At 46.1% G+C, this 27,525-nt stretch overlaps 2 protein-coding genes across 2 annotated transcripts; both read left to right on the forward strand.

Moving 5' to 3' along the window:
- The first annotated feature begins 1,348 nt into the window (after positions 1-1,348).
- Positions 1,349-12,803, forward strand: nptna (neuroplastin a). The gene is made up of 9 exons (XM_079743627.1): positions 1,349-1,598; positions 5,165-5,512; positions 6,516-6,690; positions 7,273-7,367; positions 8,679-8,812; positions 9,655-9,928; positions 12,127-12,148; positions 12,445-12,521; positions 12,694-12,803. The coding sequence occupies exons 1-8, from the start codon at positions 1,508-1,510 to the stop codon at positions 12,503-12,505; spliced, it is 1,200 nt and encodes a 399-aa protein (XP_079599753.1). The 5' UTR covers positions 1,349-1,507; the 3' UTR covers positions 12,506-12,521; positions 12,694-12,803.
- A 3,492-nt stretch (positions 12,804-16,295) lies between these two features.
- On the forward strand, positions 16,296-27,525 carry LOC307080160 (potassium/sodium hyperpolarization-activated cyclic nucleotide-gated channel 3-like; the record flags this gene model as incomplete). Its single annotated transcript, XM_079742792.1, has 8 exons — positions 16,296-16,957; positions 20,584-21,007; positions 21,724-21,885; positions 22,394-22,612; positions 24,106-24,252; positions 24,560-24,800; positions 25,591-25,755; positions 25,922-27,525. The coding sequence occupies 8 exons, from the start codon at positions 16,296-16,298 to the stop codon at positions 27,523-27,525; spliced, it is 3,624 nt and encodes a 1,207-aa protein (XP_079598918.1).

Raw genomic sequence — 27,525 nt, forward strand, 5'->3', positions numbered from 1 at the left:
TTACCTTTCATTTCATCAACACAGACAGTAACCAAACCCTTTAATCAAACTACAGGGACAAAACCAAACAAAACAAAACACAGGTCTGTCACTGATTGGTCGAAAAATAGTGCTAGGTGTCACCTTATGCATATGGCTCTCACTATGCACTACATAAATGCCATTGGACCTGGTGATAGCACTATTTCACAAACCAGCTAGTCAGAGTAATATAACTGCACTGTTTTCCTCAACACAAATATCCAGTGATGGGAAACCAGGAAGTCAAAGAAAATAGGTTGGGAAAACATTTCAAAACACCTACATCTGAATAAGAAACAATGATACAATAGTGAACGGTGTACATATAAGAATATCTATTTACAGATTTTGATAGGGACAAAGATCATTTTCCCGCAGGATTTAGAAGAAAATAACGTTTTCTATTGCGACATATGAAAGATCCCACAATTGAAAAATGGCATCCAGAATCGGCCAGTAGGCAAAAGCCACCAGCTCTCACACTATAATGCAAATGTTTTCATGTATGTTTCCCTGACCCCCCTCCAGTGAGTCTAGTAGTTATTCCACCAATCTTTATTTGTGTATGTTTTTGAGGCCAAGTCAACAAATTACCTATTTAACAGGTAGACAGTGGCAGCCAGGCTGTCCATTCCCGTTGGTACCAGTGGCGTCGATCTCTGGTAATTTAATGGTTTGAACAGAAGGGGGCAGTAGAATGTCGTGTAGAGTCATAGTCTGCGATACAGAGAAATTCATTATAATAATAGTCACTATTTATGTAATACTGCATCAATAATGCCCTTACTTTTTTTATAACTAATTTTTGTCATCTTTCAACAATAATACACACCAAAAAAACATAAATTCCTACATGCACTAATGTAGCTTTATAACTTCAACTTTCTTCTTCTTTTTAATCTATTTTTTAAAACCACTTGATCGGAGGTCTGGCAAGGTATTATGTATTGGTCGGCTATTCCTTGGTTGTTGTCCCCACCATATTAGCCCAAAGCTGGTTAAAAGCGAAATAGGATTTAAAGTCTTCTTAAATCCAGAGTGGCTGTTGAGGTCAGAGTTTAATCAGGTGTACTGAGTGACCTACAGTCCTACACCATAGGTCTGCTATTCCTTAACCACTGTTTTAACCTATTTATTAATGCAAATTTACACACGTCACACCGGCGCGTCATAATAAAAATATTTGTTTTGCATCATGGATGTATAGTAGGTATAAAGATAATCAATATTGTGCACGCTCGTGGTGGAGGCGTCGTAAATATCGCGGGATTTGACTTCAGTTGAAAAGGTAGCTCCCTGTTGCACCGGGATGACAGAAGACTGTAGCACAGGTAGCTAGCTAAGTACTACTTTACCTAGCGACGCCTTGCGTGACCCGATTGGTCACATCGGCTGCCTGCTGCATTCAACCCCTCACCATATCTAGTCCGGGATCCCGTCGACAGCCTTCTCGTCCGTCGACAGCCTTCACCATACATTATCGAAGATGTTACCTGGCAAACGGAGAACGGCGATCATGTCTTTGGCGGCTGCGGTAATCGGAGCAGTGATGCTGCAGTCCGTTTCTTCACAGAACGGTAGGGATCCGCACTCAGCCTGCACACTTTGATCGCAGTGTTTTCACCGAGGCACAAGTGTGTGTTTTTAAACGTGGAATCCATCCTAAATCTCAGTTATGGACGATATTCAATAAAAAATAAATCGATCTAGGGCTGCTCATATATTTGAGTATTGAGAGGGCTATGCATCACGAATGCAAGCTGTAACCACCAATCCTCCGTTTACAAAAAAATACATAACTGTACTCCATATATATTTTTGTATACACGAAGAAGACATTTAACAGGGGGGCTATAAAATCGAATGCGTCTTGCATGAATATATTAATATTATGAAATGGTCTCCAGGAGCCGGAATGCGTTAGACAGTCGGCCGTCCATCGTGTACGGGACTCTGTGAGTGTGAGCGGGTCCGCGCGCGGGCCTGCGATTGTCCCTAAAATGTCCTTTGAAGTGTGGCGCTGGATGCCGACCTGGGCACGGGCCCTTCGCTGAGCAAGGACGAGTCCTGTGCATAAGGTTAGGGAACGAGAGGGAGGTAGAGGGCGGGGGTGGCGGTGTCTTGTGGAGCCCTGAATAATCCGCTCGTTAAAATCTCTGTTTTCATTTTGAGCTGACCTACACAGCCACCCAGCAATGGTTTTCAGCCTATATCCTACGCTCGATGGCATTCATAATCAGGTCGCGGGATACGGAGTATGAAACGTCAAGTCGGACATTCCACCAGAGCGGCCTAACATGAAAGCAATTAGATCAAATAGACCGGGGCTCTAAATAGCACCGGTCCGTTTTGCGGCATGTTTCTATTTTTAGAGACGAAATGCTGCACCGTGAAACCATGGCTTTAATGTTGCTTCTTGCAAGATTGAATCTGTGAACTCTTCGCTGCAATGTAGTAGAGCTACAGTTTATGGTATCGGTGGATAATAACACTGGACTTCCAGGATTGACAGGTGAACGTGAGCTCACGAATCAAGACCCCAACGTATAATAAGACAGCTGCTGTTCTGAACTAGTTCAGCTAAGCCCCCCCATCTCTGTCCCTCTGTCTTTCGCTCTCTGTCTCTCCGTCTATCGGTCTCTCTCTCTCTCTATGACTCTCTCCCTCGCTGGCTCTCTCTCTCTATTTTTTTTTTCTCTCTCTCTCTCTCTCTCTCTCTGCCTTTCTGTCTTTCTCACACTCCATCGCCTTCTCTGCGAGTGAGAGAAATAATTCACCCTTGCCCTATTCGGATCGATCCGTGGTAATGAAACAGTAACATATGAAAAAAGGAAATCTATTCTTGAACACGGAGGATCCCGAAGTCCTCTGGCCTACATTAATGGTTTGATGTAAGGACCACAATTCCTTGACCGTTGCATAATCATGTAGTAAAATGTTAGATGACTGTAATAAGTTAACTACTGTTTGCACCCAAATCGACCCCCGGAAATAATGCAGTGATACATTATTTGCACTTTCCTAATGTTCTATGTTCTTATCAAGAAGACTGGTGGATATCTAAGCCCTACATTCAATCTAGGGAATGGGTTGTACATTCTATCAACATGTACACATATTGTGTGTGTGTGTGTGTGTGTGTGTGTGTGTGTGTGTGTGTGTGTGTGTGTGTGTGTGTGTGTGTGTGTGTCTGTGTGTGTCTGTGTGTGTCTGTGTGTGTCTGTGTTTGTGTGTGTGTGTGTGTGTGTTCACTAGCCACCAGGGATGAGTCATTTTCTGTGTTAATGGCCAGTCATTTGTAAAGCAGACACCCTGAGGATGTAGGTTTGAGTTATCCTGAATGCACACTGATAGACTTGGTCTTTTAGCCAAGGGCTGTGCGGGTATGTTTGCTTGAATTAATTACACATTTCCCGCTAAGCTGAAAGCCATTAACAAGTTGTTTGCACATGTGATCGTGTTGCTCAAGAGACAAGTCTCAACAGTGGATGTAAATTAAGTTACTTTAATTATCGAGAGAGAGAGAGAGAGAGAGAGAGAGAGAGAGAGAGAGAGAGAGAGAGAGAGAGAGAGAGAGAGAGAGAGAGAGAGAGAGAGAGAGAGAGAGAGAGAGAGAGAGAGAGAGAGAGAGAGAGAGAGAGAGAGAGTACTTAAGTTAGTTTCTTCCCAGCATTGGGATGCATCTGCAGTGTCAGTTACCCTATCGCCTTTTGTTAACCAGATTTACTCTACTGGCAACAGTTTCAGGGCCACTCTGATCTGCTGTAGTGGTATTCAGTACGTTGAAATTAAATGAATCCTATTCACATCTATTAATTTAATCACAGGTTAGACTGCTTTCTTGCAACAATCATGTAATAACAGAATTTAATTGCCCAGCCTTAACCAAAGTTACAAACATGTACAGACATGTCCCTTAAATCAGTTCATAATATCAGACTTAAAAGCATGGCAGACAGGACCATGGTCGCACTGTTGTGAGTTCCGACAGGTGTTAGGACAGACAGGCTGCCCTGGCTTGGGTGTGAGGGGCCTGGCCAGCCCGTCGGGGAAGGTGTGCAAGGAGGGTGTTGTGTCACCCCGCGAAGGCCAGAACGCGAGCAGAGCATTCAGATTAATTTTATTTTAAGCCATCAATTTTTTTTTATCATCAAGATGAAGCTCCCGGTTTGGCACAACACGGCTCTTATGGCGCCATGTGGAAATGGTGACGTGGGTATTTCCCCCCTCGCTGTAATCCTACCAGACCTGGCTGGTTGACTCTCTCCGGCTGGCTGTGGAGTGCTTCTATGGAAACAGAAGGGTCTATTGCCATGCGCCCACACTCTCCCCAGGGACCTGGATCGGCAGCCTCTATAAATCTTCCCCTCAATCTAATGCCGCGTCCACTCTGCCTATATACACTCCCCCCAGGCTTCCTTTACCTTCTAGCCGGACTCTACGTCGTCTAACACGCTGTGCATAAAATTCAAATGATAAAAACATGCCCTTTTATTGTTTGGTTGCCGTATTACGTGTTCGTTTTAGATGGACTATGCTCCTATTGTCCAGTGTGAATATAATACTTTAGATATTAAGTGTAAAAAACGTTTTTTTTAATTAAGGGATGGACAGACATTTTGTACGTATTGTAAGACAACAAGGTCACTTGAAGGACATAGTGGAGGATCCAACACATGAAAATATTATTTGACTGAAGTTGGAGGATATATCACGCTAAAGGAGTATAACCTCATGTCAGGCTTCAAGAGTCGTCTCCCTGTTGTCCCCCAGCCATGATGGGTTGTCTTCTGGCATCCTGCCTCTGACGTTGCTTTACCCTGTTTGACATTCTGCTTGGCTCAACATTTTCCCGACACACGCGGGGTTGTGAAACAAACGATCAAGACACTCCCATCTATCGTTCGATATCATTTCTCCATCACTGTCCTGTTTCTTTTTAAATTGCTTTGCTTAATCTTTCTTTTCTCCACATTGAATGCCCTCCTCTCCAACCGCCCCGCTTTCGGTTCACATTTTCTGATCTTGTTTCTTTCTGTCTTTTACACCATCCCCCTCGTTTGCTCGGTCCCTCGGCCATGCTACCGACACAACCGCCCACGCCCCCCCCCCGACCCCATACCCCCACCTCCACCCCCACCAGCGGGCTTCATCAAGTCCCCCATGTCCGAGGTGAAGCTCACGGGCGACACGTTTGAGCTGTACTGTGACGTAGTGGGCAACCCCACCCCCGAGATCCAGTGGTGGTACGCCGAGATCAACCGAGCGGACTCCTTCAGGCAGCTGTGGGACGGCGCCCGCAAGCGACGGGTGTCAATCAACACGGCCTACGGCGCCAACGCCGTCAGCGTGTTGGGGGTCACCCGTCTGGGCCTGGACGACTCGGGGACCTACGAGTGCAGGGCCAGCAATGACCCGCGCCGCAACGACCTGCACCAAAACCCCGCCACCACCTGGATCCGAGCGCAGGCCACTATCACGGTCCTGCAGAGTGAGTGGTGTCAGTGTAGGGGAGAGACTCCACCCCCAGGACTCATAGCCCAACCCCCCTCCCCACCCCTCCCTACAGCACCTGTTTCGTGTTGACCCCCTCCCACCCGTCCTCAGATACCTGCGTAGACTAGAGCTTCAATTTCCCCCCCCCCCCCCCCCCCCCCCCCCCCCCCTGAAGCAATGCGCTGCCACCACAACGCTCCAAAGTGAATATCCACCTGTCACCTTCACCTAACTAACTCTACCTTTCTTCTCCGGAGTAGAGTTGTATTAGGTTTGTCTTTTCCTTCCATTTCCTTATACCAACGCTCCCTTTAGCCTCCTTTCTGTTGAACCCATCCTGGGCATCCTCTCCCGTTGGATCTCTTCCTCCGTACTGCAGCCATTTCATTTAATATCTTGCCTAGTTTTTGTGTCTGGTGATTTACTGTAATGTACGTTGTATTGGAAGTAGCTTGATGTTGTGGTTCAAGACTACAGTTACATGCAATCGATATGTATTCTACGACACCTTGTACATTATTGAATAGGTGTGTGTTGCAGAACTTTTGCATCAGAAGACAAACCTTAAGGGATCCCCTAGGAACAGTTTATTATTGAAAGAAGGCCAAAGATGGAAGGCTAGGTTATCTTACCTGTTTAAATTATTATGTTTACGTTTGCTTTATTCAGTGTATACCACAAAGAAATTGTTTTATTGGATGACATTTTTTTTAAAATTATTTAATTGGATGACAATCGAATGACATGTAACTCAAGTGTTCAATCTTTATGTGTTTTTTATGTGTGACTCCACCAGTTACCGTGCCAGTGGTATGTAACAACGTATCTTTTACTTGACCCTTTGGATCCAACCATGGATCCAAGGCCTAGCTGTACATCCCGACCCTTGCAATCCTCAGGGCTACACCCTTGTCCTTTTTAGTTCCCCTCTCAACGTTTTCACTTTTCTTCATGGAGCCACGGATTCGTCCTCCAACGGCCTGTGTTTGACGTTTCAGAGCCGACCATCGCCTCCTCAGAACACACCACCCTTCCCTCCGACTCCCACAGCCCCCCCATCACCCTGCAGTGCAACCTGAGCTCCGCCCATGGCGCCCAAGAGGAGAGCTTCTGGATGAAGAACGGGGAGGAGATCGAGGAGACACGCACCGCCAACAGGAACACAGAGTACAAGTGAGAGCTCGGGGCGCGACCACAACCCTACGGAATGCCACACGATATAGGCTGCATCGTATGTTCATAAGTTTAGGGGTTGCTAGTGTGTTTTCCTCCAAGGGGGAAGGTTCTGGGTTAGAATTCCCAAATTTCTGATGCATGGTTCCTGTAGGTATGTTTGAGAAATGTGACCTATAACCACTCTCTGCTGTGTGTAAATATCCCAATAATAAATAGTATTGATTATGCCATCGACATGATTATGTCCCAGTGTTCGCATGAGGCAAATGAAACGTTCATAAGACAGCAGAGTCCCACCTAATCCTACTGTTTTACTTTTGTTAAAAACTGGTATGATAGAATACCTTTTGAGGAAACTACCATATTTTCAAATATAGTAAGATCGTAATAGTCAGATCAACGTTATAAAAATGCATCATAGCGGATGTTTGCTACGTGTTAAGGGATTAAGGGGATAAGCCCCGCCCACTAAAAAACCTTATTGTTTAACGACATAAAGGGGTCTTATGTGTGAGAGATTTAGCATTAGCATTCAGAAATGCGTCTGTGTGAGATTTCCTTTGGTTTTGTCCTGTGCAGGCTGTTAAAACCAAGAGGAGACGACGCCGCGAGCTACATGTGCGTTTACACGTTCGAGACCGCTCCTCCGGCCAACGCCACCATTGAGGTTAAAGGTATTAAGACTTTGCACCACTGTTGTTGGTTTCTCTGCTCTCTATTGAAGAGCAGCCTGTTGTAAATGAACGAGCAGTGCTGACACCTTGAAGAGGGGCAGCCGAGTGTCAAGCGCAGACCTTTTTTATGTATTTTCTTGGAATAGGGGGCATCTCATCGCCCTTGCCGCCTCTCGCTGACCACTGTGCCTGGCTGTCTGGTGCCAGATGGTGCCTTGTCTGTCTGATGGCCAGGGGATTATGTCTCAGTGGTCAAATCTGCCCAGCCTTTTTTTTTCTCCTGCAGTCAGACGTGCACTGCCTGCATTTGGAGGCAAATTGGATTTCTGATAGTGCCAGCTTCCATTTTACAGACTCTTCTGCCTGTGCATGTAGAAAGGGTTTTGTAAGGGTGTATTGTTCCCGATAGCCATAAAGGAAATATTATACTATTGTATTAATTTATAATATTGAAGGATAATTCAAACCATAGTTCGAATGCTCATATTGCAAAACGTTACTTACAGGGAACATGTGAATATATTTGAAAAGGGTATTTCAAATGATAACAAGGCAGTTTTTTAACATGATAATATTGAAAACCGCAGTCCATTCCTTCAGGATTTGGCCGGGTTGTGAAGACCATTGTTTATTGTTGACATTGTCTTGACATTATGTCAAGTAAATCGGCCATGATTTCTGTTCATTTCACCCCCTCTCGCAGTGTACACGCGTTCCAAAATCGGGCAGTTGGCAAGCGCTGTCATCCATTACATTCCAAACGAGTGTTTAGCAGCTTCCATAGCTGTAACTCGGATCTAAGCAAACAACAAAGCGAACACTGCCACCATTTGGCTTCCATTCAAACCAAATGCTTGAACGGAATGACGTTGTCCCACCCTGTAGTGTCCCTGTGTCATGTTATTGTGGGAATAATGTTGATACCTCATTCGTGTTAAAACTTAAATGGATTCCATTCCAAACAAAATGAGACCAACCAAAATGTTAAGCGCATTCGCCAAGTCCAGTTGCTAATTATAACCTCCTTTATTTACCTATTCACCATTTCCTGATTTACCAAGATATGCAACTCCTTTTAAGGAAATGCACGATGGTTGCATTACACTCCAAACACAAACAAGACAAGTTAGCTGGGTCCTCTGTGTCCCCAAAGATTTATAAGGGGTATTGCAATCATGCTAATAAAGATCACATAATCACGAAGAATTGGGAAAATATAGTTCAATCCAAATGAACGAATTGCACCCGGAAATGAAATGAAACCTCAGCCTCAAGAACCAACATGGCTAATCGCGACGTTCCTCGTTTCAGCCGCCCCCGACATCACGGGCCACAAGCGCAGCGAGAACAAGAACGAGGGCCAGCGCGCCATCCTTTACTGCAAGTCGGTGGGCTTCCCCTACCCCAACTGGACCTGGCGCAAGCTGGACAGCGGATCCTTCATGGTACGTCCGTCCTTCTGGAAGGGGAACATGCTATCCACACTGGCCTCGATCTATCGCTGCTAAATAGATGTTCCCTCTTTTATGTAACGCGAGAGGTGTGACTCAGCACACTGTGGTGCAGGTGCCGAGGCAAAAATAAGCATGAAGGGGCTTTCAGCGCCGAGACGCGGTGTGCCGGTTCACAAGTTTGTGTTGTGCGTATCACTACGCCGCTTATGATACATGTTGAACGCTCAAGGGCGTAGATGTGTTCACTTCACAAAGCACTGTATGAGTGTAGAAATTGAGTAGAATAGAAGTTAAGTAGTATGTACAATTTAGTAGCACAGTATGTATTCAGTAATATTTGTTGAGGTGTTTTGTTTCAAGTGTCAAATCAATGCTTGTCCAACACTGGAACGGTGCAGTATAATGATAATAACAATTTTCTCATGTTTAAAGTTTGACTTCTTTAGAAGACAACACAGAGCACTTCTCTAGTAGATTGCAGTAAACTGGAGTCCAGCTGTGTTTATGTCGGAAGCTCAATTGGAAAAACAAATTAAGCAGACACACTTACCATTTGATTCGCTGCATGAAATGTAGGTAAAACTAAGTGGATCAAAAAAATCTCTCTAAAGCTCAATGAAATATTTCTATTTTTTTTTTAATGGGTAATTATTTTAACTAAGACTAATCAACCCTAACCCTTTCTGACACACACACACACACAAACACAAACACACACACACACACTATTGCGCTTCCCAGAGAAACTCCCAGCTGATCTAAGACTTTGCCTCCAGCTCCCTTTGAGCTACCGGCGTTAACCTTCCTCATCATCATCCTCCTCCTCCTCCCAGGAAATTGACAACTCGTCCGGCCGCTTCTCCGTGAGCAATAAGGACAACTACACCGAGCTCCGCATCGACAACCTGGACATCAGCCTGGACCCGGGGGAGTACCAGTGCAACGCCACCAACATGATTGGCACCTCCTCCATCACCTCCATCCTGCGGGTGCGCAGCCACCTGGCCCCCCTGTGGCCCCTGCTGGGGGTCCTGGCCGAGGTCATCATCCTGGTGGTCATCATCGTGGTCTACGAAAAGCGCAAGAAGCCCGACGACATTCAGGATGGTGAGTGATTCATAGGGGTGTTCTTGATGATGACGATGATGATGATGATGACGATGACGATGATGATGATGATGATGATGATGGTGTTCTCTTGCAGACATTACAGCGAAACGTTTAAAGACATAAATGTGAGTCACACAGTGCAAGTATAATGTGTTGCGTAACTGAGGGCGTAACTGGCCCTTCTGGTTCCGAAGCCAGTGGGGTGTGTTGGTTCTGCCGGGCCCCTAGTGAGGCCCCGGGCGATGGAGCTCCGCCTTATGGTGTCCACTGATGTAATCTCCTCCACAGTGGAATGCCGTCTTACCCCCGTCACCTGATACACACGCCCCGCTCTGCACTCAATCATCCGGTCTGACCATGTTGGCTAAACACACACCAAACACACAACGTACACACATACACAGTGGCACATGCACACACACACAGGGAAACAGGGATAAACACACACACACACAGCGATCAACACACACACAGGGACACACAGGTACACACGATGACACATGCAGTGACACACACACACACCACACACAGGGACGCACACCCACACAGGGTCACGCAGTGACACAAGCAGTGACACACACACACACACACACATGGACACACACAGGGACAGACACACACACATGTACGCACCCACGCATGCACACACAGAGGGACAGCGGCATCAGGTCATGCCTCGTAACCTGTTTCATCCATTTAATATTCATCAGACACATGACACCCCACGGTAGCGAGAGGCGGACAGAATTCAATTATTTATGGCTTTCAAGGGACTCGTTGTCCGTCCGTCCGTCCCCCTACAAGTGATCCAAGTGGGACCGCGTTCTGAGTGCGACCAGCCCCGCCAGTAGGCCCTGGGTGCCCCAAGCCTCGCCTCTCAGGCCCCTGGCCGTGTTTTAAATGTATGCACTAGTGATACTTTGATGACCTTTTCTTTTCAAACAGCATTGCAGCGTTGTCACATGATGAGCAGTGGGTAGGAGACACAATGCATCACAGAAGATTTGATTCATTGTAGTCCTCAACGGAATTACTATTGATTTCATGGGCAGCGCCAGTTTGTTGCCAGATTGGTAGACTGGTTTGCTTCGGTTTGGCGGGGGGGGGAGGATCTTCGTTGTGTTTTTCTTCTCAGAAGTGCAGCACATTAGAAAGCATTCTAGCTGTGGTTCTAGGAATAGTAATCAGGTTATGGCTTTGGGTGTTGACATTTTTTTTAACAGATTACTATATTATTTCCCATCCTCCCCCCTTCCCAAATCGCATAACCCAAAACTCATTTTTGTGGTAAGTGAAAGATTGTGCATGCCTCGTGAATTTCTTAACAAGCCTTCAGTGTCATCTTCTGCTCTCAACTGACTGCATTACATCATAATCCATAGAACTGCTTTTAGCGCCTCAGAAAACAGATCCCACACTTAAATTCCCTTACATTAGTGTTTACATATTTAGATAAAATGCAGAACACACGTTTATTCCAGACCTGGATACATTAGCGGCTTCTCCAATGTTTCTACATCCTCTCAACATGGTAGCATGCTCATTCTTATAAGCCGCAAGTATTTTGCTTTTACCAACTTCCGTATTGATTCACTATATCTATGGTGACTTTTGTAAGAGCGTCGTCGTCGATACAAACGGCTGATCGCTTTGTGAGCAATGAGTGTCTGTGCATGAGAAAGAAAAACGACTTCTAAACGTCTACACCTTCTTCTGCCTGCCCTGAGCCTAATTGTGCATAACATGCTGATTGGTTTCTGACTTGTGCTTTTTGTGCTGGTTTTCCACTCATCCGCGGCGCTTGTGTGTGACTTCATGCCAGTTTAATGGTGTCTTCATACACAAGGCCTGTTCACTGTACAGCCTCTTCCTTTGAACATTGTCCTCCCATGAGCATGAAGGCAACCTCTGAGTGACGGAGGGCATTGAGCCCAGGTGTGCGCTGTTACAGCCCCTGCTGTAGCATGCTGCCGTGTGTCATGCTTGAGCTAAAGTACAGAAATAAGGAGTAAATTCATGCATACATTGTTTTTGTTTTTCATTATAATTATTATTTATATATTCATTGAGTTGTTTATTTTGACGTTTGATTATTTATGATTATTCTAGTTGTTTCTTTTGGTAACTCTTCTATATCCCCTTTTCTGTTTGTATGTGTGGTCTTCATTTCTCCCTGTGTTCCCTTGTTGCTTCAGATGACGAACCAGCCGGGCCAATGTAAGTGGAACCAAACAGTAATAACCTGCTTTTAATATTTTTGGTCCGTGACGGTTTATTTCTGTCGCAGTTTGAATTGCTCTTACGTTCCATCTGTAGTTTGGTCAAGCAGCAATAATGTATTTATTTCATTACTTTTTTTTCTCTAAATTGTGTTGAAAGAAGTTACAACCGTTAGCCCGAGACAGAGTCATTACCCAGAGTATTTTTTTCTGCTCAGTTTATCAGCGACCAATAGAACCCACTTTCGGTGTTTACGGATTGTTGAAATGCGTATCGATGGCTTCTGGTTTCAGGAAAACAAACTCCACCAACAACCACAAAGACAAGAATCTCCGTCAGAGGAACACTAACTGAGCCGAATGTCCCCCAAGTAAGGCTCTCAAACCTCCCATTGCACCGAGACACATAAACCCCACACCCCGCCTGACATGAACCGGCCCCGGGTGCCGGTTCACCGTCGGTTGTGGTTGAAAGCTTGGCTGGTGATGTCGATGTAACACTATACTAACGTTACTTTCTCTCGTCTCCTGTTTTCTTTACAGATATTATAAAATATGTATTGACCACATGAAGGTAAACAAGATGAAAGTGCATAGGATTTTTAAGTTAATAATAAATATCTGCCATTAAAGTATGGATGTGTGTGGGGGGGGGGGGGGGAGATTAAATGGCTGTACTTTACAAGGCATGCCTTATGAGTTTATTGAGTGAGGGGGGGGCCTACTTTGTCATGACATTGTTCATGTTCACTCCATGGTTGCTGCATGCCGTTGTTGATGTTTATTTATAGAGTTTTCTTCAGGTTTGCTTTTCTGTCACCCTTTTATTTTCTTCATTTTTTTTTTTTGGACCAGTCCTAAAGGAATAATGCATGCAAGATTTGGACCTTCTGTTTGATACAGAAAAGGCTTTTTCTTATTTATTTATTTTTTCGAGAGTGGCTCATTTAAGATAATCTGTACCGGGCAACGTAGAGGAAGGTCAGCTCGGACCGCGTGAGAACACGAGGCCACCGTAACTTGGTATGACAGCTGTGTACAGTTTTATCATTTCACTGCATACCATTTTATAAACTTCTAAGCTACCTGTTTCATTTTATCATACGATTGTTACCTTTACATTTTAAGGGCTTTGCATTGTCCCTCTGACCATCGTTTGTTTTACTTCATGAACACACTGTATGTATTAAATCACTATAACTATGTTGGCGGTTAATATGAAAAGTATGCAGGTAATGCACTTAAATGTTGAGAATAGTAGAAAACAGTATAAACTTAAGAAAATCTGTACTCATATCATGCAAACATATTGAGTTTTTTAAATCATGTGTATTGTATAGCATGGCGATTATCCTATGCAATTAGGGCTCATATCAATATATATTATAAATGACATTGCAGCTTTTAATTATCCGTGATAAAGCTTTAAACTAGTTAGATAGAGCGTCGCCGACATACTTCACGGCTGCATGACTTCTCTTTAGCTATAAGGAAAGAGTTTTAAGAGGACCCGTGTCAGGGCTGGCAAATGTAAATCATTCCCGAGATCTCATTTTTAAAAATAAAACATGAAAAAATATATTGTGTCATGCATTCTCAATGTGTGTGTATATATGGGTGATGTTGTTTTGAACGTTGATATGAACATTTACTACACTCTGCACACTGGGAAACGAAAACAAGAGCTGTCTGTTCCCCATTAAAGTAGTATTGAGTACTAACCTTTAGTTTGTTATATGTGGAAACGGCGCCCCCTAGGCCAAACATGTATAATTGAACATGCATATTTTGCTAAGCAAAGGGGAAACCATTTTGTTTATCGATATCCAAATTTCTAGGGAAATAGAGAAAGTGAAATCGAGTCTCTGAGCAATAATATTATCTAATAGCTAGTCAGCTATAGAACAAACATTGATCATACATCTTGTTCATATTAATTGTGATTGTGGTGAAAGTATCTCGCAATTAGGCTTCTCTAGTGTAATTGCTTTTCTAAATTGCAGATAAGCCAATTTAAAATTGTTGAACATTTGATGTAAAAGAACTAAAATTATTATTGTTATGGTACTCGGGTGAAGAGAATAGTCATATTATACTCTGCATTTATCAATTTATCAATTAGCAAACCTAAACAGTGTATACTTACGATTAAGTGAGGGCATTAGATGTTAATATGAAGCAAAACAAAAGTTTACACAACAATTCTCAAAAGACTCAGCAGACAAATTTAAACAATCAGAGACAAAGATATTCCAGGCCTTTTCAATTATTCAACTATTATACCATATATATTATACAATTATAACAAATTAAAATGTTATTTTTGCATTTTTTTGGTTTAAATCTCCTCAATAACGCATTGGTTGGCATATTAGGAACATAAGTACTAACACCAAATCAGTAGACCATCAGCATTATATGCTGCAGGTGGTAGACCTTTACGCTAACGCAATCATTTGCTGTTATTTACCACTAGAGGTCACTATTTAGGCCTCGCTTAGACATGTTCTTTTTCTGTAAAGTGTCTCAAAGAGGCGATGTAGGTTATACATTTGGATGTGATGCATGGTAAGTAACCGATAGGCCAGGATGAAGTGTAAACAAAGAATTGAAACAGTGAATTGCATTATGCATAGCATGCAAACCTGACTTGTCTTCTTATAATCGGTTTTAGTGTAGGCTTAGGCCAACATTTGGTGATTCAATTATGCAAAATAAAACATATATGCTGTATATGTATGCATGTATGTTTATATATATGTATGATTATATATATATAGATAAACGTGTGTGTATGTGTGTATAAATAAAGGAAGTTAAGGCATGATTAATTTGGAAATATATTTCTAAATAAATATCCATGTATCATTCAGATCTACTAATACCCACGTGACATCTAGAAAATATCCGTATAACATAGATCTAAGCCTACAGATATCCATAAAACATATGGATTGCTATATATCCATATATCAGACACCATTTAGGTCTATACAGAACGAAAGGTATTTTTATGGCTGATTACCATGGATGAAAGTATTGTTTTATAGGCTATAATTGTTCAATCATTATTGGCCATTAGAACATGCATATCATTGTCATGCACCTTGTTATGACAATGATATGCATGAGTGATAAAATAATCGTTTGAAATGTGGGCAAGCAGCCTATAGGCCTACTTGATAAACCTGTGTCTTAGCATACTGTTTATTTGTACCTGAACACTTCACTTAGGCATGTGTGGGCTTTCTTGGTCTAATCCAAATGATTTCCAAACGTCTCTGATAAACTACCCTGACTACATTGACTAGCCAGATCATCGGACACACCAGTATGCCTGCATGAGCTGTTATGTGACAGCTGATGTCGGACAACAATTAAAGCATAGTTTCTAAAGATCTAGACCTCATCCTTGAAGCATCCTCTCAGACAGCCAGGTGATGTGCGCGGACGTCTCCTATGGCAACCCGATGGACGAGAGCTGCTGATATTCAAGTTATTCTCTGGAGGAGCAACCACGGTGATGAAAGCAGCGTTGTTTGAATGCCGATACCAGCGTGTGTCTTTGTGTGTGTGTGTGTGTGTGTGTGTGTGTGTGTGTGTGTGTGTGTGTGTGTGTGTGTGTGTGTGTGTGTGTGTGTGTGTCTCTGTGTGTGATTTTGTACGTGCGTGATTGTGTACGTGCGTGATTGTGTGTGAGTGACAGTGCTGATGACAGCTCTCAGCTCTGGTATTTGTGCGGGTTAGGAGAGGGGTGGGAAGGGGGGGCGGGGGGGATCATGCTTTGTCATTGAAGTCCCACTTCAGCACGTCCGATGCTCAGCATGCTGCATCCCGATGCGCTCGCACGCGGTTCGGACTATACACCTGCTGCTGGATTAACATGCGTTCCCACTGCCGCCGTGTCCAGCACTACATGACCACCGTTCAAGATTCAAGCAGCCCAGCGTGCACTGGAGGACACATCTGCACGTCTGAACTATTTTTAGGATAGACAGAGGGGTGGAAGTGTCCAGGAATATTCGACCTGTCCTGCGGATGCGCCGTCACTGTTTGGTGCCTCAGTGCTCCCAGACTCAATTCATGATCGATCACTGTGTCTTCACAGGTTCTCCTTAGGGTCGCTCGTGTCCGTGGTGGCAGAGATGGAGAAATTTCAGAATTCCATGCGCAAACGGCTTTATAGCTTGCCGCAAAATATTGGGCAAAAGCCCTGCGTGGTGTACGAAGGAGACAACGGCGACAAGGACATGAAGAGGAAAAGTATTGGTCTGAGACACATGCCCTCTCGGTCTCCCGCAAGCAGTTGCAAAAGCAACCAAGAGACCACAAGTGTAGACATGGAGACAGACGTCAGTGTGAGGGCCAACCTGAATGGAGACTGTCGCTTTTTCAGAGCGAGCATCTCTTCAATCTCTGGACGACACCCCCTCGGACCCGATCCGGCGGAGCACCGGCGCCTCATCCCAGAAGCAGACGCCAGCATCACCGAGGGCTTACCGGGGGAGCACGGCCCCTGGACCCATGGGCAAGAGGCATTGGGGGACCCGGTTGCAACGCCGGGTTCGTCGTCTGTATTTGACCAGACGTGTTTCATCAAGTTGGAGGGGTCCGAGCAAAACATCGCCGCCGAGGACGAAAGGTTGTACCAAGCCGGCTTCATGCACCGGCAGTTCGGAGCGATGCTCCAACCGGGAGTCAACAAGTTCTCCCTGCGCATGTTGGGGAGCGAGCGGGCCGTGGAGCACGAGAGAGAACGCGTAAAGTCTGCTGGGTTCTGGATAATCCACCCCTACAGTGATTTTAGGTAATTGGTAAAGAATCATATGCAAATATAGTGCAGTACATTCGCTGACATCAAATCTGTTAACAGGTGTCAGGGATGCAGAATTATTGCCAATTGGTTTTATTGCCTTAAAAAATATTCAGTGTGACTTCTTTAATTTGACCATGGTAAAGAATCTGCCCTGCTCTTAGTCACATTTAGAGCCAAGCTATAGCATTTCCTTTCCATGACGAGTTTTGTTTGTTTGTGTGTGTCTGTGTTTGTGTGTGTGTGTCTGTCTGTGTGTGTGTGTGTGTTTGTGTGTGTGTGTGTGTGTGTACATTTGTGTATTTTAGTGTGCATGTGTTTCCATTGTGTAATTGAGCATGATTCATTGTGATATTGAATGAGTGTGATATCCGCCTGTGTGTGTGGGTCTGTATGTCTATGACTGTTTCCATTTGTGTGTGTGTGTGTGTGTGTGTGCGTGTGTGTGTATATATGTGTGTTTTAAATTGCATGTGTGTCCATTGTGGTATTGAGCATAATTCATAGTGATATTGAGAGTGAGTGTGATATCTGCCTGTGTGTGGCTCTGTATGTGTAGACATGTGTCCATGATTGTGTGTGTGTGTGTGTGTGTGTTTGTGTGTGTGTGCGTCTCTGCTGTGCTGTGCCCGTCACTATGCGTGCATATGCATTGCTCTACAATCTCCCATGATCTGCATTTCGTCGCATGCTGCACAGAATCCCATTGCATGTTTTTTTTCGTTTCATTTTTCATGAGTGCCATGAAGGGATTTTTCATAACATTTAACCTTGAGGCCATCCTCATCATCATCCTCCTCATCAGCGTCTTCATCATCATCATCATCAGCAGCAGCATCATCATCATCATCTTATTCATCACCATCTTCAGCATCATCATCATCATCAGCAGCTTCATCATCATCAGCAGCATGATCACCGTCATCATGTACCGCTGGCCAGTCGTACATGCAGATGTGTGTCACCACCTGCACAGTTGTCAGTGCACTCATCTGAATGAGACTTTTGATCATTGTGCGACTGCCCAGGATTACAGTGGGAGACCAGAGGGGGGGGGGGGGGGTAATCAAAAGAGGGTAGCATGAACATCGGAGATATTAGAGCCCAACATCATTGCAGATTATTAGGCCGCAATTAGTCTAATGGAGCAGAGATGGTGTGGGGTGGGGGTGGGGGGAATGCAGAAAACACACAGACACACACGCACACACACACACACACACACAGAAGAGGGAGAGAGAGGGATAGAGAAAGAAAGAGAGAGAGAGAGAGAGAGAGAGAGAGAGAGAGAAAGGCGAGAGAGAAAGTGAGGGATTGAAATGAAAACGAGAAATCAGGACGTCCAGCTGACCAGATGTTGAGTGTGTGCGTGTGCGCGCCCGCATGTGTGAGTGTGTGGTGTCATTACTTTACCTAGTTTCAGGTCAGGCTTCACAGCTGAGACCCCAAATGTCTTTATCCCGGGGGTTTGTTAAGTGCTGGCTTATCAACATTATGAATTTGTTTTATTTCACATGCATGCATGTATATTTTTTAATACACCTTAATATGTATGATATATGAGGAGAGCATTGTAATGTAACAGCATTCATTCATTTGTGGGCAACCACTGTCCATTGTTAAGTGGTCCCTTGCCTGCAGCCAGCACCAGTCGCAGCGCTCCGCTGGCACACTAATGCAAACATTGTTAATGTGATTGCTGGTCAGCTGGGCCTGTCCAGGTGTGTGGTAAGCCACTGAGCCGACTGCAGGCTGTCGTGCTCTGACTGCTCTCTGGCAGCCCCAGTTAAGTATCTCTTGTACAAATGTGATCCCTTTTTCAGCTGTCCTGATTGATCTAAGCTCCTTTTCCCCAGTTTTAAGCCTTTTTGTTTTCACTTCACTTGTTTTAAACGGCCTTCTCTGGCTGCGCGCCCGTACACTTGGAACATTGAAACGCACTCTGTTCTTCAGTAGCACATAACAATCGGTGGTTCTGCAGCGACTGGTCCATCTACAGACACCTACGTCTGGATGTCTTGCTCAGTGCAACCAGTGCTCCTGCGTACGGCAACAGCGGCAGGTCCCACTGATGCTGCTGAGCTTGATCCGGCCTTAGTCCGCACAGTGATGAGTGGCTGCTACAAAAGAGCAGGACAATGCGTGCTGTCAGCGGGTGTCCCCGCATGCAGGGCAGACTGCCTGGGACATCAGTATAATGCACCCTCTGGCCCCTCGCGGAGCTCCAGCTGTTCCCGTGTGTGCCGTTGGGCACGGTGACGTGGGCGGGGCGGGGGTAATGCCGCTAACTACCCAACATCTGGCCGATGCCGGGCTGACTCTTGGAGATAACACGGGTTCCCGAGGGAGATAACAGTAGATTTAGCCAAAGAAGGGATGTGCAATTAGGACCAGTGTGTCACCACAGAGACAACGGGTCGGATGAACGAGAGGCAGGACTCCAAATGCTTTGTTTGGCAGTGGACAACAGAAAGCTGATTAGCGCTAATGGAGGCCTCCACTGATGGGAGGGGGGGGGGGGGGGGGGGGGGGGGGGGGGGGGGGGGGGGGCAATCCACATTAAATGAAGTTTTAATGTGGTGGTTTGAACATCGAGGTCCGCATTCTAAATGAGTGCTTGACGCTTTTAATTCTTAACTCTCGGTTGTTTTATGTCTCAGCGCAGGGAATAAAGTCCAATAAAATTTGAATCACTCTGCGTTATAGTACACTAGTACATTGTCAGCACAAATGTGGTTAAGGTGTGTGTGTCGACACGGTTGCTATCGAATTACAGTGAACCAGATTCAGTGAAACCCTCTGATAGGTCAGTATCTTGTCTGTTTACCGCTATCACTGTGGCTCTGGTTAAATAATAGAACTAATAACAGCTCACGGCCGAACGCAAAGGCATGCACTCAATCGAATTAGCTTTCACTGGGGCTGTCAAATTACATTTTAGATGCCTTCTGATGAATGCATTGATTCATATATTGTTGGCGTGCAGGATCAATGCCATTCAACACCTTAAGTGATGAACGGTTCGGATCATGATTGCACGGCTGTAGTGAAATGCATGCTTTTATGAAGGCACACATTTTGCAGTCAAGCTCTTCCATATCTGTTACAGAATATGAAAACAACAGCTCTCCATGAGACAAGTTCAGCATGATAATGAACCTGTTGGCTACAGAGTATATGAATGATTGTACCCCTTTTGGTTAATCTTCATGCCTTCTATCTCAGCGATTATTAATAAGGCCAATGCTAATAAACAAAGGCTCTCAATGTTTGCGACGGGAATAGACGACATCTGGTCACCAAATACTGTTGAGTCGTCTCAAGGCGTGAAGTTTTGTGTTTTATCACATTGTGTTTATTTGTGTGCACCACGCGACTGACTACCAAACATGCCAACAATACTTCGATTAATAACGCCTCTTCTTCTTCATTTTAACTCTGTGTCTACGGATGATTCGGATGGTATCAAGCCGATCACTTAAGATCACTTATCACGCCGAATATTTTACAGCAAAGTACAGCAAGTACTGCTTTTACAGCAAGTACAAAAATGTGTAAGATAGAGAAAGAGGGAAACCATGCCGCATCGTGTTCAGAGTGCGTGTCCCTCTGTGTTGCAGGTTCTACTGGGACCTGATCATGCTGCTGCTGATGGTGGGCAACCTGATCATCATCCCCGTGGGCATCACCTTCTTCAAGGACGAGCACACGCCCCCCTGGATCGTCTTCAACGTGGTGTCGGACACCTTCTTCCTCCTGGACCTGGTGCTCAACTTCCGCACGGGCATCGTGAAGGAGGACAACACGGAGATCATCCTGGACCCGCAGAAGATCAAGATCAAGTACCTGAAGAGCTGGTTCGTGGTGGACTTCGTCTCCTCCATCCCCGTCGACTACATCTTCCTCATCGTGGAGACGCGCATCGACTCGGACTTCTACAAGACGGCCCGGGCGCTGCGGATCGTCCGCTTCACCAAGATCCTTAGCCTGCTGCGGCTGCTGCGCCTCTCCAGGCTCATCCGCTACATCCACCAGTGGGAGGAGGTGAGGGGTGCCTGGGCCTGGGCGTCACGGGGTAGCTCGCCGTTTAGTCGGCCCTTGGGGTTCTGTTAAACAGTGACAGCTCTCGTTGTCTCGCCCCAAGATGAATAGCTCAACAACCGTGCCTTTTAACAGGGAACACTGAATCCTGTATGAGAGTATTATGCCGCTGTGTACTGTTACAGGGAAGCGGACGCTTTTATCTGAGGCGCCTTACAGTTCATTCAGATACATGTCAATGAAGGGGCAGAGCAGGCTTAAAGTATAGGCACAAGGAGGACCTGTAGAGGTAAGCTATAGCTATAATCTTTGCTATCCCATTCGCCCTATCCCTTTTATACGACTATTGCTATGCAAGTTCAGGAAAGAGAGAAATGCACCACTGAGAGTAAAGGTGGGAGTAAGGATTCCCCATTCAATGGAACTAGTCACATGACAGTTCTATTATATTGTACTGTCTGTCTCATATCTCTCTCCAGCTCCCCCCCCCCCCCCCAACCCCGCCTCCCTCCCTTTATGGTCTTTCTATAGGGTCTCTCTAATCAAATGCAAGCAGGGCGGCCATTAGTGATGATTGCAGATGATTATATAACATCTGCGACATAGCACAGAAGATGAACACGATTTGTTTAATCTTGCGTCGCTACATGCTGCTCTGATTTGTCGTACGGTTGGTATTAATCTTGCATTCATCCGTATGGTCTGTGACTGTGTCCCAGGTGTTTCACATGACCTACGACCTAGCCAGCGCCATGGTGCGCATCATGAACCTGATCGGGATGATGCTGCTGCTGTGCCACTGGGACGGCTGCCTCCAGTTCCTGGTGCCCATGCTGCAGGACTTCCCCGCCGACTGCTGGGTCACCAGAAACAAGATGGTGGTCAGTGTGGATGGTCACGAGATGGCCGACTCCTGAACATGTAGTGGTTACAGCAACAGCCCTCTTCTTATGACGCACTACGACACTGGCGATGCAGTTCTTTGCTATAAGCCTCTTGTGTAAACTAACAGGGTTGCAGGAGTGTTTCAGAAACAATCAGGATCACCAAGGAAACCAATGAAACAATTAATTTGCCCATATATCATACAATATCAGGCAATTGCAATTAAAGTGGGGTTACCACAACCGACGAGCTCAACTAAAGTGACCAATTTTCGGAGCACAATTTGAAAGCATCCAAATGTTAATCTCAAGCTTTGGTTGTAATACAATACAAGCAGTGCTTTAAAGCAGTGCTTTTCAGCTTAGTGGCGTTAAGAGAACAAACATTCACATTCAGTCACTTTTGTCCTGTTGGAAAAGTAGCATTAGCGCAAAGACGACCAGAGCCTTACTCTCCTCCTGTCCGTACCCTCTCCCCGCCCCACCCCGCCCCCTCTGTCCGCAGAACGATACGTGGGGGCAGCAGTACTCGTACGCCTTGTTCAAGGCCATGAGCCACATGCTGTGCATCGGCTACGGTCTCTACCCCCCCATAGGCATGGCCGACGTGTGGCTCACCATCCTCAGCATGATCGTGGGCGCCACCTGCTTCGCCATGTTCGTGGGGCACGCCACCGCGCTAATTCAGTCCCTGGACTCATCGCGGCGTCAGTACCAGGAGAAGGTAAGCCTCTGGGTTATGCCGTGTGGAAAACATGGCCAATCAATATCCGACATCTAATCCTTGTTGGATGTCACAGTGAGATTCTTTCAAGTCACCAGGAAGACTTTATTATTAAAATGTCTCGACCGTGTTATATCCCTCACTCACATTATATATAAGTTGATACTTGTTTCATAGTTCAATAAATAAAAGACAGTGACTCAACAAATGAGTATGTTTGTTGAGACCTCTGTTAGGACCTCAAACACAATGATTAGCCATTTATTATTTTTTAATTATCTAGTTATTCAGATGTGTCCAACAGTTGTCTGGAGATAAGCCACTTTTTATGGAGGTTTTCTGGGAAATAAATCAACTTTATTTCTGCCAAATAGGAACGATAAACATTCAGCCAATATCCAAATGCAATCCAAACTTCGACTGGATTTCCATAGCGATATACACAGGTGTTCCTTTGGCTGTCACTCATGCCATTAATTATGGGTCTATTAATGTGCATGAATCTGTGCGCACCTTCCGTTACACCAATATGAAATAGGTCCAATTTGGGTAAATGAGACATGAATTTAAATGAGGCAGGCTGTGGGATGCCTGTAAACAAGGACAGAGATGTAAAGAGTCTTAGTAAGGAAGGAAGGTAGAGCAAGAGGAATACTAAGACAATGGTACCCAACCTTGGGGACAGGGCCCATTTGGGGTCCCCTTATATTCTTATGGGGTTGCATAAGTTTACTCACATGAACTAGATTTTGAATCTCCATTTTAGCAAACCATTTTTTTTGGTTTCGCCAGAACATTAATATTAACGTCATGTGTTGATCCAGCAAAAATCGAATTGGGTCACAGGCCAAAAAAGGTGACAGTGAGGGAACCACAGCTGTTAGGTCTTTACTGACCCGATGTGAGGCTGATGAACGCGGTGGTTAAAGCCGTCTGCCAGCCACTACCAGGCCTACATACTGTGTTCAAATGTCACCGGAGCACACACCTAAACTGGGCTGGGATTCAAGATGTTTGCAGTTGGGTATACTTTCACTAACACAGAAATCAAGTAGACTTTCAGTGAAAGTCTTTCACTTATAAAGATATCAAGTAGACTTTCACTAACACAGAAATCAAGCAGTTTATACTAATTCAGAAATCAAATAGACTTTCACTCATACAGAAATCAGGTGGATTTCACTAATATAACAGATCTCTTCCTTTCTCTCATTCTTTGTTTCCTTTAATCTTCTTTTCTTCTTTTTTCAGATTCTCAATTAGCATTTATTCCTCAATATTAATTCAAACATTATTTATAAAGATATATAAGATATATAATTATATCAAAAATATTTTTTAAACAAATATGAATACAAATATTCATTATTATCAATGAATTCATTCATTGTCAATTTATATTATTATTTATGTATATATTTATGTATGTTTTTGCTGTTGGTAAAATAACCATCAACAAAAATCATTTCAAACCACGTGTTGTTGTGCTTCAGTACAAACAGGTGGAGCAGTACATGTCCTTCCACAAGCTTCCCGCCGGCATGCGACAGAGGATCCACGACTACTACGAACACCGCTACCAGGGCAAGATGTTCGACGAGGAGAGCATCCTGGAGGAGCTGAACGAGCCACTGCGAGAGGTCCGATGTCATCCATCCATCCACATCCTCATCTTCTTCATCATCACATCATCGAGTTGTTTGGACAATTGTATCCTAGGAGACTGACAGTCAATTCAGACCCATGACATTAAGGAGCAGGTAGGCCATCTTTGATCAAGAAGGCCAACAGGTAGGCTGCAGAGATTTGTGATCAACCCCAGTGTGTATTGGGCAAGGAGGCGAGCTCGCTAGGTGTCGCAACACTCTTGGATAGGAATAACCTGATCTTATGTTAACATTCGACTTAACTAGTCTGTCCCCACATTAACCGGGTCTGTCTCTGCAGGAGATCATTAACTTCAATTGCCGGAAGCTGGTGGCGTCCATGCCTCTCTTCGCCAACGCTGACCCCAACTTTGTGACGTCGATGCTGACCAAGCTCCGCTTTGAGGTGTTCCAGCCCGCCGACTACATCATCAGGGAGGGCACCATTGGCCAGAAGATGTACTTCATCCAGCACGGGGTGGTCAGCGTCCTCACCAAGAACAGCAAGGACACCAAGCTGTCCGATGGCTCCTACTTCGGAGGTATTTGACTTGTCTTTGTCTGGCCTGACTCTGCAAGAGTTGCAATCCCGGTTATCTTTGAGCTAGGGATTTGATCCATGGGGTCTTGCATGGCCTGCGAACAGGGGATAGGATTCCCAAAGCTTGCAAGGGGACTTTCCTCCCATAACATAAGCCATTGATTCGGCAGATTAACTTCTGTCGGACTGTGGGAAAACAGCGGCCATCATCTCCTTAAAAGCGGGATTTAGTGCAGAGTGAAGCTTTGTGAAGTCTCTCTCCTCCATTTGGGTTCAGAATGTTAACACTGTGCATTTAAGCTATTCTTCACAGGCAAGTTGTCACACAGTATTGAACAAAAAAAACATACAGTTTAAATGTACAGCATTGGTGAACGTAAATGGAAAAAGAGAAAGCTAATTTTGGCTTTATCCTTACTCTTTAATACATCTGTCCTTGGAAATGTGTCCGCGTTTCAAAATGGAGCAGTCTTCCATTAGTTATTTATTTATTTTCTGAGCTGGCTGGACAGATGAGGTCAGGACAAACTGTAAGCTGTTAAAATTGTATTAAGTGCTCCATCTGCGAAGTTCAGGAGCAATGGCAAACGACGATGAAAAGTTAACACCAAAAAGTTTTTTTTGTGAAAAGCACTGACGACAATCTAACACGCTTTGCCTCGCATTCACCGCTTCCGAAGTATGAATAGGTGATAAGGCATACCGACAAAATATCGAGAGAGAACATTCAGTATGGAGAATGTCATCTCATTCACTATTTTACCATTAAAGATAACCCTTCCTCAATGCAGAGATCTGCCTGCTGACTCGAGGCAGAAGAACAGCCAGCGTGCGAGCCGATAACTACTGCCGCCTGTACTCCCTGTCCGTGGACAACTTCAACGAGGTCCTGGAGGAGTACCCCATGATGAGGAGGGCCTTTGAAACCGTGGCTCTCGACCGCCTAGACCGCATCGGTAAGATCTCAGCGATAACATCACAAAGCTTAGCAGCTGACACTGCTGATCCTTTGTGGCGATAATGCCTCCCAACAGGCCTGAATGCAACCAAGCTAGTAATACCTCATGGTATTTAAAATAAAGCCCAGTTTAAAAAACGTGTCATTATTTTCTCTTTCCACAGGTAAGAGAAACTCTGTGCTTCAATCCAAAGTCCTGCACCACCAGAGCGCAGGCACCCTCAACCTGCAGGAGAACGAGATCATCCAGAGGATCGTCCAGCACGACCGAGACATGGCCCAGTGCACCCAGCTCATCCAGAAGGCAGCCGCCGCTGCCCAGAGCCTCAGCACCCTCCCGGCCTCCCCCTCCCCCACCTCCGTGATCTGGGCCCCGCTGCTCCAAGCCCCCCTGCAGGCTGCAGCGGCCACTACCCCCCTGGCACTGGCGTTGGCCCACCATCCCCAGCTGCCCCCCATCGTGTTCCACCACCCCGTTCTGCAGGGCTGCGGCTCCTTCGGGGACCCCTCGGGACCTCCCAGGAGGTACCTCACCGGCGCCAATGTGGCCGGTGCCGCTGTGGTCTCTGGGTCACCCACCAGGGTGAGTGCCTCGGTCCTGGCCTCCCTCGGGGTGCAGAATCTCTCCGCGGTGGCCCCCACGTCGCCCACACTCCCCTCTCGGCCCGCTTACACGTCCGGATCTCAGGCCTTTACCCCTCTATCGTCACCTCTACCTCAGTCCATCCACCAGACCTATCCCCACCACCCTCCTGCCCCTCAGTGCAGCATGCCCTCAGCCTTCCCCATCAGCCAGGCGTCCCTGACGTCCATCTCCTGCACCGCTCAGCTTCACCCCCATCCCCGGCCCTCGGATTCCTTCCACCTGCACGGCCCACCAGGGAGGCTGCCGGGGAGATTCCCCGCCCCCTCGACCTCCATCGTGACCCCGCTGATCTCCGGCCCTGTCAGCCCCGTCCTGGGCCAGATGCAGCACAGCTCTCGCCACCAGCAGAGCTACCACGCCAGCACTCCCCAGACGGCCGCCTGTCACGAGAGGGCGGCCAGCAGCACGTCCAGTGGTCTGAGCGTCTCTCCCTTCCCCATCGTCACCAACGTGCAGCACGCCGCAGGTGGACACTGGGTGGCGGCAGAGCCACCGTTGGCCGGATCTGGGAATGTGTACGGGGCCTCTGCTTTGCTGACGCACCAGGGTCTGACGGGCCTCCAGTCGGCCTTCCTGCCCCAGGTTCTCCCGGAGCACTCGGCCCTCGCCTCGCTGGCCCAGTACGGCTCTAAGGAGGGATCCCCCTGCTGCACGCCACCGGTCCCCAGTCCCAGCATCCAGAGCCCCGTGAGGGCGAGGAACGGGCCCCCGGCGGACTCCCCCTCCAGCCCCGCCAGCTCCTACGGCCCCCTGTTGACTCCTCAGACCTTATCCCCCCCCTGGGTGGCCAGCGGCCCCAGAGAGAGGCCAGAGTCCACTCTGGTGGATCTCCACAGCCAGGAGATAAAGACCATCTCGGGCTCATACCAGGGGGCTGTCGGAACGAGCTCTTTTGCCGACGTTTCCGGGGGTCCGTCGTACATTACCTTCTCTACATCAGCAACAGCCAGCAATAAAGCTCAGTTCAGCGGTCAGGCGAGCCCCGTGTGTGGAGCTCTCTTGGAGCAAGGGGCCGAGCCACACAACCAGTACCTGGGGGTCCACCGGTCGCCCGAACGCACGTCACCCTCAGAGACCATAGAAATAGAACACACACATTCAAAACTGCCCTCCAACTTGTGA

The sequence above is a fragment of the Pollachius pollachius genome (genome assembly GCF_949987615.1).
Source record: "Pollachius pollachius genome assembly, chromosome: 9".
NCBI classification, from domain to species: Eukaryota; Metazoa; Chordata; class Actinopteri; order Gadiformes; family Gadidae; genus Pollachius; species Pollachius pollachius.

Bases quoted from the DNA above. Each gene is read 5' to 3' on its own strand.
- nptna (XM_079743627.1), top strand. From the start codon at position 1,508: ATGTTACCTGGCAAACGGAGAACGGCGATCATGTCTTTGGCGGCTGCG. The intron at 1,599-5,164 runs GTAGGGATCCGC...CACCCCCACCAG, and splicing joins GTCCGTTTCTTCACAGAACG to CGGGCTTCATCAAGTCCCCC. The intron at 6,691-7,272 runs GTGAGAGCTCGG...TGTCCTGTGCAG, and splicing joins AACAGGAACACAGAGTACAA to GCTGTTAAAACCAAGAGGAG.